Genomic DNA, 13,655 nt, shown 5'->3' on the forward strand with positions numbered 1-13,655 from the left:
AAGAAAATGCATGTAGGAAATTGTAGAAAAATTGAATGGAGATGGGGGCAAGAAAAGCAGTAGGCAACATTAGCAGGATCAAAACTTGATTTGATGTCAAAGGAAGAAATAAAAACAGGAAGAGATTGAAATAAAAATTGACTAAATGGACAAGAATAAATTCAGAACAAATAAAAATATTTTTTAAAGAGAATGGAAGGAGGAAAACTGAGTTTAGCCCCCAGTACTACAGAATTACAAGGATCTTGCTTCTTGTAGAGACTTTGGGTATTGCACTTACTGAAGATGCATTTTTTGTTGTTGTACTTTTGAAATATAGTTCAAAATGAGTTCTTAGCCCAGTCAAGTAGTCCCCTCTAAAACAATCAGATATAATCCATGTGAAATTGCTTTCTGATATAATTTGTTCCACATGTGGTGATGCAAACTCCACAAACTATTTTTTGTATTTAATGAAAATGATGGAGAACAGATGATGGTAAATTCACACACTATGGTGCCAAAATCAGTCTGCAATCTATGCACAAGTGTTGTTGACTTTTGATTTTCATATCTAACTTTTAGTGCTTGCCTAATGGGCAGTGCAAATAGAATGCATGATGTGGAGCTGTGGGTGCAGTGTGCATCCTTTTTGCAGACCTTATTATAATTTCCTTGCTATTTTGTTGTTGACCAGTAATCAGACTGGCCCACCTATGAAGTCGTATGCTTTAGCTGTTTATCATTTATCCTTTAGATTCCTTTTAACTGAAGCAGATTGTAGCTGGCCCTGTTTAATTGAATTTTGTGTCGTGAAGGCTATTATAGCTCAAATCCAGAACTTAATAAACTTATGTTCATTTTATGAAACAAATCTCAATGTATGACATTTCTTCTGATGTTAACAATTTACTTCTAACTTCAATGTGAGGTACTTTAGCCAAAAATGATTCTAACTTCAAATCCACTTTAATGTGCAGAATAAACATTTTGAGGAAGAGTCGTGGGATATGTGAGAGAAACTAATTTTTATGTACTGTGTTGATTATTCACTTCCTTGTTAAAGCTACCTGCTACAAGCTGAATTTCTTCTTGTGCCAAACATGTTTTCCCCTCAACTTTCTGCAAAATCTAAATCTGTCAAAGGTTTTATTGCTGTTCCCATATAAGAGAGGCTCTTCAGTCATCTCTAGATAGGATAAGCTATCCATCTCCTTGCTTTAGCTTACAATCAATTTTGCACTTGCTACCCAAGTACTCTTGCTCTTTTTATCTTGCACTCTTAACGCTATTTTTGTGAACTATCCTCTTTTTTCCAAATATCTAAAATTGACCATCATATGCACTTTTCCTTCTCTCAGCAACTCTGTTGAAATTAAATTTCATTGCATCATTTCCTAATCTAATGCTTTTTCGACACCTAACAAAAGTGAAACTTCTTGTGTTTAACAAGGAAATTTATGACGTTATAGCTATTTTCAAAATCCATATGAAATAGAGTTTGTCTTCATTTAAGTTTCAGAATGGGGAAAGGAAATGATCTGTGTTCTAGTAATGAGACAGCTTGGCATTTGTAAGATCAAGTTAATGTAATAGCTGGGATGGCTTCTTTGAAATGTTAATATATGCAGTTTAATATTGACAAACTCAGTAATTTCTTGCCATAATTTGGTTTGAAGCCCAATTTGGAAAATACAGGAAAACCAGCGATTATTTTGATTGCCATGTTGGAATGACCATTAGCTTCTTGGCTGCTTGTCTATTCAAAAATAAATGGCTTTACTTAACAGTTCTGTGGATAAAAATCTCAGTTCCGAATCAGAAGTTCATGTGCTCGAGACCTCAAGAGACTTCAATACGTAATCTAGGCTGGCTCTTCGGTGGAACACGGGGGGAGTGTGCACTGTTGGAAGTGTCGGAAGAGACATTATTCAGCAGTCCCATCTACCCCCTCGAGTGAATGTAATCACCAATGGCCCTATTCAAAGACTTTAAATCACTTTAAAGCAGGTTACCTGGCCATTATTTCATTTCTATTTGTGGGACCTTCCTGAGTGCAAATTGGCTTTCTTGTTTCCCTACAATTGTGGTTGCATTTCCAAAGTATTCCATTGGTTGTAAAGCCCTCTGGTACATTCAGAAGTCATGAAAGGCCCCATTTAAATACAAGCTCCTTCCTTTTTACTTCAACCAGTTTGAATTTTGTCTTTTGTTACAATCCGAGTTGATTTAATTGCAAACTAGTGGATATGTGGAACAACTCCCAGAGGAGGTAGGTGAATCACCTTTTTAAAAAAGTAGCTGGATTGCTATCTGATGATATACATTGCTTGATTTTCTTTTCCCCAGAGAAGACATGTGATTAAAATTAATGTTTGCTAAACTAAGGATTATATATGCTTTGGCTGAAATGGATTTTTGGGCCAAATGGCCTTTCTTCATTCTGGATTTCCTTGTATTTATTTTGGCTCTCTGCCCAAGATTTCCCTAATCATGTGCACACTTGTATTAATTTACAAGTTGCTTCAATTGATCTTCCATCAAAAATGATATTTGAAGGCTTTGCAGTGATAGCTCTTAGGATTTTGCCACCTATGGTTGCCATAATAGACTTTCCTCACAAGGAAGTAAGGTGTGCAAGCACACATCAGGTTATTAGTCTGAAGCATCTCCTGAAAAACATACTTTATATGTACATTTATGCAGAGTTTAGGATTTCAAATACTTGTGGCAGAAGTAGACACTCGTAACTTTGCATTGAGACAGTAGATTACTTGCTGTTTTGGCTAGTAGATGTCAGGTGATAATTGCAGTTGTCTTTCAACTAAGTGCCTGAAATTCTAATGAAAGTGGCTGATTATCCATGTCCAATTGCATCCTTTTTGGCACTGCATAAGATTTGCCTTTCTACAGTAATTGTTTTTTCCACTTCTACAGGGCTATCCAGTTTGTTTGATGCAACCATGCAACATTCTGGCAGTGGTGCATCCGAGACCTCAGTTATGAACTTCCTTTCAGCTATTGAATCACGCACGCCCCAGGCCGGACCTGCTGCAGCCTCCCTGCTACCCCAGTTCAGAGCTCCTTCGTGGCAGACAGGTAAAACTAAACAATGAGACAGGGAGACTTGTACTGTTTTTGTGAACTTGTATTGCACATGTAGTAGCGGGGGTGGGGGGGCTTGCCAGTCTCGTGTGTGGTATCAATAGAAAGCACAGAATAGAGGCTGCTAGAAATGAAAAAAATCTGAAGATGAATAACCGTAAATGAATCGGCACACTTCCTGACAGCTAGTTACAGTGTAGAACGGGTGGAAGCCTGGAATGTGTGGAGGTAGATGAGGGGAAAATGCAAAATAACTTGTCCATCCATTCATCTCCCACAGAGTCTCAGCTATTATGATCTGATAACGTAGAGTTAACATTTCTTTTGATTGCATAGCCAAGGGGTTTGAGCTGCTGTTTGGTAGAGAGCCTTGAGCACTGATAACTAAAATGATATTGTGGGAAGATTAGAGTACTGTACTTTTCTCTCTGTTTCTGGTCTTGAAGGATTGTTTTCAAACAAGAACTGAGATGCTCAGCAAACCTGATCTCCATAGAATTAGTGTATTTTGCCAGTTATTTAAAGTGTCATGCTTATACTTTGGCTCTTAGTAATTTTCTGTAAAGCTAAGTGAACTAATCATGAACAACAGCAGAATGATTCCAAGAACACCATTTGTGGTGAGAACATTGTGAAAATAGTGTTAAGATCAAAAATTTCAAAACAAAGTTTTACCTTGAAGTGTTCTTACACACCTGTGTTACCTGTAGACTCTACTATTCAAAGGTACTTATTGCTGGCATGCCACCATACACCTTCCTTAAACTCGAGCTAATCCAAAACTTTGCTGCCCATATTGTAACTTGCACCATCCACTCATTTTACCCTGTGCTTGCTGGCCTACATTAGCTCCCAGTCTGGAATAACCATGATTTTAAAATTCTGACCATTGCTTTTAAAACCCTCCATCGATTCATCCTTCCTTACCTCTCTAACCTTGGATCTATGTGCTTCTCCAATTCTGGCCACTTGTGAATCTCCAATTTTCACCGCTCCGCCGTGCTGGGATTCTTTTCCTAAACCTCTTCAACTTTCTACCTGTTTCTTTTTTAAGATGCTCCTTAAAACCTACCTTTTTGACCAAGTTTTAGATCCTTTATGTTGCTGTCTTCAGCTTTGGCAGTTAGCATCATCGTGATTAATGCTTTGGTACTGTCCCATTATTTTAACCCTATTGTTGCTGACTTTTTTCCTGTCTGTGCGCAACAGTGATAATAGTGAGTGAAATTTGTGCCAAATTTTATTTCACTTTTTCATCCTGAATCCAGCAGCCAGCCAAGGTGGCTACCAGTATTTGAAATGTAACCCATGACTGTCAATAAAACACATTTTTCTTAGCTGCTACAATTTTTCACTCTTTGGTGCACTACAACAGCATATACCACTGCCAGCACTGCTGTTGGGCTTGATGAGGCAACATATTCAGATTTATCAGTGATGTTTTTGTGTACCAAGCATTAGGTAGATAATATTCCTTCACTGGCAAAAGTTGCAATGTTTTGGTTTAGCCTATTAAAAAATTCGATGTATTGGAGTATCTACTCTACTGTGCTCAAACAACTACTTGGAACCAACAGAATAAAAGCTGGGTGCCATGTGAGGATCACTTCAGATTTTCATTTAGAGGATGTGGTTGTCTCTCCAGATACACTGCAACTTGAAAACTAGTGTGAGAAAATGAAATCTTTTATTATAGGTTTAGTTGTTGCTTTTAGTGCAGGTACAAAAATGTCTGCAAATACAAACCTCAGTAATTTTGTACACATGGTTGTGTGTGTTAGAACTCAAATCACCAAACGGTGAAAGATAAAACACTGGAGCCTAGGCTTAATACTTTTAAAAGCTTTAATTTAGAAACACATATTGCATATCATGCACCTCTTTCAGCCTGCTCCTAGATCTATGAGCACAAGTGAGTTCCCAACTGATGTACATTAAATATATTGTTAATTATATATCAGCTTCTTTGTTAATTCATTCATGGGATCTGAGCATTGCTGGAAAGGCCAGCATTTATTGATCATGCCTAACTGCCCACGAGAGGGTGGTGGTGAGTTGCCGTCTTGAACCGCTGTAGCTTGTGGGGTGAAAGTACTCCCACAGTGCCTTTTGGCCCAGTATTCTACGATTTTGATCCAGTGACGATGAAGGAACAGTGATATATTTCCAAGTCCATAATAGATCTATTTCCAAGTGCTAATAGAAAACAAATTACCAAATTATCATTCTGTGACCAGACACCGTTTTAGTATCTGTTGCTTTGAGTTTGTTTGCAAGACCAATTTTAAAAGTAGCACGATAATACGGGAAGTACTTTTCATAATGCATTAGCTTTCATACCATAGCAAAGACTTGTGAAAACTTTCAGATGAAAGATGAGGGTGTGACCAGTGCTTAATGTTGAACACTCAAAAACTAATTTTATGGAATTTTCAATTAACTATCATAATTGTGCACAAGGAAGATGTTTTAATCTTCAAATACCCTCTGCATATTTAATGTTTCCCTCTTTAATGCATAGACTGTCAGAGTATTAACATGAACCCATAGCATGCTTCGGATGTGTTTGCTTGTTTGCCTACCTTGTTTTGACTTGGAATAATATGATTGCAGCTTCTGACTTCCATAAAATTTTTAAAAAGCCTTTGAAGTTGCTTTTTTCAGCCAATTTACGAAGAAAAAGCCACTTTTGGAACCCAAATAAAATTTTGGAGTGCGGAAAAGGCAATGAAAGTTCAAAAATGTGCATTTTTTTAAACAGAAATAAGATATGGAAAGGGTCAAGTTAAATTGGGCTGCGGATATGGGGAGGAATGTGCATAAAATTGCCTTTTGATAATTTTGTGATTTTTAGTTATATTTCTGACATCTGAATAGATTTTAGCTGTTTCACAATAATTGAACACTTAACCCATCTGAAAAATTAGATGAAAAGTGTTATAATGGGGTTGGATTTCAAATTTTGGAGTGATATATACATGCTGAAAATCGAGCTAAAAATTAACTTCTATATAATTTCCAGTGTTTTTGTATGTGAAGAGAATTTTGGGTGGTTTATGCATGTTAGCAGATACCTATTAATTGTATGTTTGAACTGTTTCATTGTCTTTTAATTGTCCAGGTATGCACTCTTCAACACCTACAGAGCTGTTTGTCACTGGAGCACTGCAAGCTTCTGGAACATTCCCACCATCAGCTCTTGCAGCATATCAGCATCCTTCTACCTTTACTAGTCGAAGTTTTACCGGTGCACAGTCCCTGACACTACAAGATGCACCTTTCAGCCCTACTACAAATGGGCTTATTTCTCCTCATGATCCGTTACTTCAGATAAAGTCTTCTCAAGCAGCTGTTCCTTCCCCATTGACTTTTGACAGGATTGGTAGTACTGTTTTAAGTACAAGCATACCCCCGTCTTCAACATATCGCTCTGCTCAAGAATCTGCTCCTCATCACTTACAACCACAATTTAGTTTGTTGTCTTCAGCACTTGGTCCAGCTCAACAAGCCTCTCAAGCATATGGCACGTCAGTTTTTTCTAGTTCAACTGCCTCCATTGAAAGGGCACTTCAAAGAGAATGTAGCGTTATTAAGCATCACCAGCGGCCTTCCAGCTCACACTCAGTACAGGGGCAATTACCAAGTTCTCACCATTCCTTACAAGGCTATCTTACCAGTGGGAGTGGAGTCGATTTTCAGGAAACTTCAAGGCATGCAGGTTTGACATGTAGTCCACTTGGAGACCAGACTCAGGTGAGCAATGGTGGAACACAGCAAAAGAGCTCTGCAGTAACGGTTGAGCAGTCACAGAGTTATTCATCCACCATTCAGTCTCCTGATTATTCTTCAAAAGCTAAAAATTGTTCAAGATCAGCTCAGCGTTCTACAAAAACTGCCAAATCCCAAAGTGCAACAGCTACTGTGCAAACACAAAGTTATTCTACACCTACACAAAAGCAAAGTTCAGTTATATCAAGCCAGTCACAAGTGTACTCTTCGGGACAGGCATCAAATCTAATAATGTCAATTAGTCAGTCCCAGAACTATGTTTCAACACAGTCTCAAAACATATCAGCTGTCAGTCACTCAGAGGTGTATTCTTCCAGTCAGCCTGAGAAGCTAACTACTTTAAATAAGTCACCAGCTTCTTATTCTGGCCAGTCACAAAACCTAACGCCTGTTAGCCAAGCACTCAGTTACTCTTCTGACCAGCCACAGGTATTGCCGTCAGTTAGTCACACTGATAACTATTCTAGTCAACCGCAGAATTTATCTTCTATTAGCCAGACACAAAGCTATCCTTCTGGTCATTCTCAGGGTTTGCCTGCTGTGAGTCAGTCACAGAGCAGCTATTCTGCACAATCACAGGGCTTGTCAACTGTTAGTCTTTCACCAAGCTATGCTTCCGGACAATCTCTGACTTTGACATCACATACCCAATCATTACCATTTTCTTCATCTACTCGTGCACAGAATTTATCTTCATCAAGTCCCACTCAGAACTTTATGTCTATACATTCTTCACCAACAAGTCAACCGCAAAGTGTTCCTTCACCCCAATCTCAGAAGTTCTTGTCAGGAGTACACTCACCTACTTTCAGTTCATCGTCTCATTCACAGACCATGCAGAACACTCAATCGTCCACAGACAGAAAGCAGTCTTATATTAAAAGGAAGTCTGATTCAGATTTGTTTGTTCCATCTAAGGAAGATAATGAGGGTTTTCCTATTCAAGATTTGTTACAGCAGCAGTCTTCTCTTGATGCATCCACTCCAGGTATAACAGAAAGTGGAATCGGCGAGGAAAATGCTGTTTATGCTGTCTCAAAAGCAGATGACCGATATCTATCTCAAAGTGTCATCAGGAGTAATTCTCGCCTAGAAGACCAGGTTGTTGGTCTCGCTCTTCAGGGATCAAAAGCCGGTGAAAGAAAACATGAACGTGTAAAACAATTTAATGTGACACGATCCATAGAAGCAATGGTGACTCATCATGGTCAGCCAGTGGGCAGTAACAACAATATGAACACACACGACATGAAAAAGGTAGCTAATCCATCACAGTCATCACATATAATTATGGGTGCTGAAGAACTGAAGCAGCCTCATTCTCTCTTGCATAAGGCGCAGGAAACTAGACCACAAGCTCATCAAGCACAAGTAATTAATACTTCACAACATTTGCAAACACACGCTGTATGCCAGACTCCACGGTTACAGCTGTCTGGTGCACAGGTACTCCTAGATTCATCGCGTGAAATGCCATTGTCTTTAATACAACAGTCAGTAGCACAGCAACCGCAGTTACTACAGTCAGGCCTAGGTCAATCCCAAGCATCAGCACAGTCACAGCAAATACAAGCTCAGTCACAGGCATCACATCATCAGTCGCAGTTTCTTCAACTTGAGAGGCACATTACCCAAGCCAATGCACCACAATCTCAACAACAGCTCCTGCAACAGAACTCTGAAGCAATGAAGCTGGATGGTACTGAATCTTCTAAACCGCTACAGTTGACAACAAAAGATCATTTTGACCCATCACACAGGCAAGATTCAAAGTCTCAGTTTGTTGGCCTTAGTTCTGTCTGTTTTTCAGAATCTATATTGCTTGGTGTTGAGAGAAATCTCTTCTCTGGTGTTGAAGATGTGTTTTCTGCCAATGAGGAGTGTGGAGTTACTCCACAAGAATTTGCCAAATCCACTTGCAACGAATCCAGTATTCGACCAGTTGAATGTGCTGATGGTTCAAAATCTACATTTCAGACTGTATCTGTAAGGCACGTTTCGCCAAGTTTTCACACTTCACAAACTGTGCTGCCAGATCAACCGAATATGCATAATCTGACATTAAGCAATAGTCAAATTAATTTGGATCTAGGGGCAATACCATTAGATGGTTCAACTCAGTCTAAAACTTCAAGCCTTGACCAGCAAACCCTTGGAACTTCAGACCAACACATACAGCCTGGGCTACCTGCACAAAATTTGAACTCCATCCAAGATTCCAGTGATCAAGGTATTGAAGATATTAAGAAACACTTAAGTGCTAATCCAGAATCTGAAGAAGAGGATAATGATGACATTCCAGATGATGGTGCCATAAATAATGCAAAGGATCCAGACTTCATTCCTAGTGGTAGAAGTAACACAGATGAGAGTGCTGTGTCTGACATTGATTATAGCCTGGGTGATGAGATTACACCAGGATCTGGTAACAAACGAAAATTAAAGAGACCAGTGAAGCCTAAATTAAAACTGGGACTACAGGCAGATGGATGGTCTCTCAGTTTGCCTGAAGAAGAAGGGAATCTAGATTTGGCGCTAGATGGAAATCAGAAGAAACGAAGAGCAAAAGTACGATCTAAAGAAACTTTAGATGATGAGCTTTGTAGCCAGAAACCAGTAAAACGAAGTGGGCAGGGCAAGCGCCTGAATTCCAAAGATGCAAACTCACCTCATACATCTAATGACAGTTACTATGAGAGCTACCACCAGCAAGAAAGGATAAATCAAAAGATTAGAGAAGTTGAGGAAAAGCAGCCAGAAGTTAAAAGTGGTTTCATTGCTTCCTTTTTAGACTTTCTTAAATCAGGACCGAAGCAGCAGTTTCCAGCACCTTCTGTGCGTATGGCACATCGCAATAGACGTCCATCTGCCAATACCATTCATACTCCCCTGCTTCCACCAGTTTTGACACATCAGTCAGTGCCAACTGCCTTAATATCTGCCGAAAATGAATCTACCAGTCCTTGCAAAAAGTTAGATGACGACATGAAGAAAAATCTGGAAACATTACCTGCATTTTCCTCTGATGAGGAAGATTCTGTTGGGAGAAACCAGGATCTTCAGAAGAGTATTTCCTCAGCACTTTCTGTTTTGGATGATCCTTCTAATAAAAAAGAAAAATGGAACAAAAAGGGTAAGGAAGATTACATACTTAAAATAAGATAGGCCCTGTGTATATTTGTGATCATATTGCTGTAGGAAAGAATCTGCTCACTGCCACAAGTAAAATTTAGCTTTCTGGTCATGCAGGTACAGTCTTTCTCTTCTTTCAGAATAGTATATGTTTTGTCGCGGTAAAGAAAGTTTTAGAAATGGAGGGGAGCTTTAGAAAGTTACATGTTCTGAATTATGTTTGCCTTGAAAATGAAAGGTATTTGTATGTTTACTAAATATCGGACAGACAAATTTGCAGTTTATTTGGTATTTGTAGAAACGTTTTGAAGGGCTCAATGTGACTGGATTCCTTTTTATGAATATTTTCTTAGTTGCTTTGACCCAAAGTCTCTAATTCCACATTTCCAGATGGCACATGCACAAGGCCTGTGATGTATATCATATGAGGGAATTAACATACTATGCAGATGTGTTCTGAATTTCAATCTAATATGTGGTCAATTTTAATTTTGTTCTAATCTAATGGAATACAATTATAGAATTTTACACCCATAGAGGGATAACAGTTGGCCCATCAAGTCCTACACAGGCTCTCTAGTCTTAGTCCGAGTTCATTCCACTTTCCCAATATTATGTTAATGATTCAGTTTAGTACCTTTTTTAAAGAAAACTATTCAGTGCAACAGAGCTTTCTTTTTTAAAACCTGGCATAGATTTTCCGTTATCTGGAGGGCCGTATCCCGAGGTACTCTGGAAGATGCGGTAGGGGTCCCCTTGGAAATCCCCTTGCAAAGACTGCATGAGAATTGCCCAGGAAGTTTCAACTTCCGTCGGACAATTACCCTGTGTCTGGAGCTCTCCGAAACGGATTTAAAGTTGGAGACTTTGGATGGTTCTGACTTTACATAGCAGAATATTCACCCAGGAAAAGTTAGAAGAATTAAAACCAGTTGTAACTCCTGGGTACTTATACCAGTTACCCTCCAACTTGCACCTCTCTCTCTCTCCACCCCTCCCCACTGAACCTTCCAACTTCTTCCTCCCAACATCCCGAATACCTCTCTTTCTGCGCGCCGCCGCCTCCCCCCCCCACCAACCAGCCGATTAACTCCACTCTTCCAACTCATCCTACCACACCTCGCCCACTTACCTTACGCACTTACCTTTTCTACTAGCTTGTCAAAGTGGCTGGTACATTTAAACTTACCGGAATATGGCAGCTAGTGCCGTAGAAGGGGAGCGTGGCTTCGCTTCCCCTGACACTTGTACACGACGCTAAAGGACTCCAGGAGCAGCTATGCTCCATGTTGCTAAGCAGGCCTGGGAGGGAAGTCCAGGCGAGAATTGTGGAGCTCCAGACAAAGGTAGGGAAACAGAAGCAGATTGGCAATCCAATGGTGATTGTCATTCTATGGAAGACAGCAATAGAAGGCCTTTTTTCTGCCAGTTTCACATCAACGTGCACTCATCATTGTTGAAAGCTCTACGGTAATTTTTTAATTAAGTTTTTAAAAAATGTCGTATGCCGATGCTTTTGTCGCAAAAGCTTATTTCCAATCTAACCTATTTTAAGTGCTGTATTGTATAATAAATACCTCTAATTACATTCTCCTTGCTGAAATAACTTCTGTAAATCTGAAAAGTGTGTTTAAAATTACCTGCATAAATTAATACTAAATTATAACACCATAATTATTTGTTCTATTCAGGTTTTTATGACTAAAAGTTGAAGATCAAAATACTAGTTCAGTACTTTGATTAAATTACTGTAAATAGATTTTGCAGAATACCTTCAAGAAGTAGAAGTGCGTTTACAGTTTTGACCTTTGTTTTCTGTATTCATTACATATTTTTCTTTCCTAGAGTTCATCACTAATGGAGAAAAGGATTCCAACTCTTCTGTTCCTGCTGTCATACAGCAGGAAAAGGTTGCAAACCCTTCTCCTCCTTTAAAAGAGGAAGTGCAGGAGCCAACTGAAGCTCTAGAATCTCCTGAGCAAAACGAACAAGATGACCTGAATCCTACAGAGCGAGCTGCAAAGCAAGAATTACTTGCTGTAGAAGGTTCAACAGATGAAGATGACATAGAAAGTGGAGGAGAGGGCATGTACAGGGAACGAGATGAGTTTGTTGTAAAGATAGAGGACATTAAAGCTCTCAAGGTAATGTGACATGTTTTTATTTAACATTTTCCATCTGGTTTGGATGGAAGAGGTTAAACTTTTAATGCTAAACCTAATAAAATTCTGTGTATGAAATAGCGCTCTTTCCAAAGTCTCATATACTTGGGAAATGCTAATACAAAAGCTAAAAGCTGCTGATGCTGGAACTCTGAAATAAAAACAGAAAATGCTAGAACTATTCATCAGGTCAGGCAGCATCTATGGAGAGAGAAACAGTTCACGTTTGAGCTCAGTCACCTTTTCTCATTTCTCTCTAACAGATATTGCCTGATCCGGTGATTATTTCCAACATTTTCTGTTTTATGACCTAGGATTTGACGATTCTGTTTAGACATCTGGCTCCTTCACTCATTAAATAAGGCCAGCTGTTGCTGAATTGATGTCTATACAACATTTGGCAACACAGATTGCATCTTTTGCATAAAAATGTATTTGTTTAACTATTGGGACACTGTCACCATATGATGTGGTGACTTTTTTCCTTTTTCTCACTTTGCCCTCCCACCTCCAACCAGGAGGAAGCTGTTGACCTCGAAAGTTACATGAGCACCAGTCACTTTTTAGCACCTCACTGAAGTGTTGATTTTTCATTTCTGTGCTTTGTGTTATGACCTCTGTGGAGATTGATAACTCTTAATGAGGAATTCGAACTTGCAGTTAATACCTGAAAAGATAAAAGAACAAAATTTCACATTTTAAGACTTTTATAGTAACAAAAGACTAAAAGCATGATTGACTAAACACTATTTTTGTAGGCAAGCTATACTTTAAAACACAAGCAGAACATTCCCCTTGCTCAACTGAAAACACACTTCACACTGTCCTTCAAATGGACATGGGGGAGATGGTGGCGTAGTGGTAATGTCACTTGACTGGTAATCCAGAGGCCCAGGCTAATAACTCTTGACGGCATGGGTTCAAATCCCATCACGGCAGGTGAAAAGGAAAGAAATCTGCCGTCCTTCCCCAATCTGGCCTATATGTGTCTTCAGACCCACAGCAATGTAGTTGACTCTTAACTGCCCTCTGAAATGGCCTCATAAGCCCCTCAATTCAAGGGATGGGCAACAAATGCTGGCCTTGCCAGCAATGTCCACATCCCATGAGAGAATAAAAAAATATTTGCCCGGAACCAGTACAAGATGATTCTTTGTCCTGAGGGTTTACTTCTTTTCCTTTCTTGGCCTGGGAACTTTTATATTGAGGTTTTTTTAACCCTGGCACAAACTAGGCGAATGTTCCAGCCTTCTTTTAGCTCCTCATGAATTTGGTCTTCAGTCAGAGTACGGGCTCCCACCTGCATTCCTGCATGGTGAACCACATCATCTTGCTGCCTATAGCTGTTCTCCTTCTCCTGGATCCTTGCAGACTTATCTTGTCTGTAGTTTTCGGGGATATCTTGGACCTTTTCCCTCTCAAAACTCACCTCCTTGGCAGCGTGAGTCACATGGGTCTTGTATCCGGGTAGAAATGTTGATTAGCTAT

At 39.4% G+C, this 13,655-nt stretch overlaps 1 protein-coding gene across 2 annotated transcripts in view; it reads left to right on the forward strand.

Annotated features, from left to right (window-relative positions):
- Positions 1–13,655, forward strand: part of qser1 (glutamine and serine rich 1) — a 126,811-nt gene that overhangs the window by 71,408 nt on the left and 41,748 nt on the right. For both annotated transcript variants that reach the window (XM_078549453.1, XM_078549454.1), the window contains exons 3-5: positions 2,917–3,078; positions 6,206–10,006; positions 11,851–12,149. In XM_078549453.1, coding sequence (XP_078405579.1) covers positions 2,917–3,078; positions 6,206–10,006; positions 11,851–12,149 — 4,262 coding nt within the window. The remainder of the gene's footprint in view (positions 1–2,916; positions 3,079–6,205; positions 10,007–11,850; positions 12,150–13,655) is intronic.

This window comes from Cetorhinus maximus, chromosome 9 (genome assembly GCF_964194155.1).
Source record: "Cetorhinus maximus chromosome 9, sCetMax3.hap1.1, whole genome shotgun sequence".
Taxonomy (NCBI): domain Eukaryota; kingdom Metazoa; phylum Chordata; class Chondrichthyes; order Lamniformes; family Cetorhinidae; genus Cetorhinus; species Cetorhinus maximus.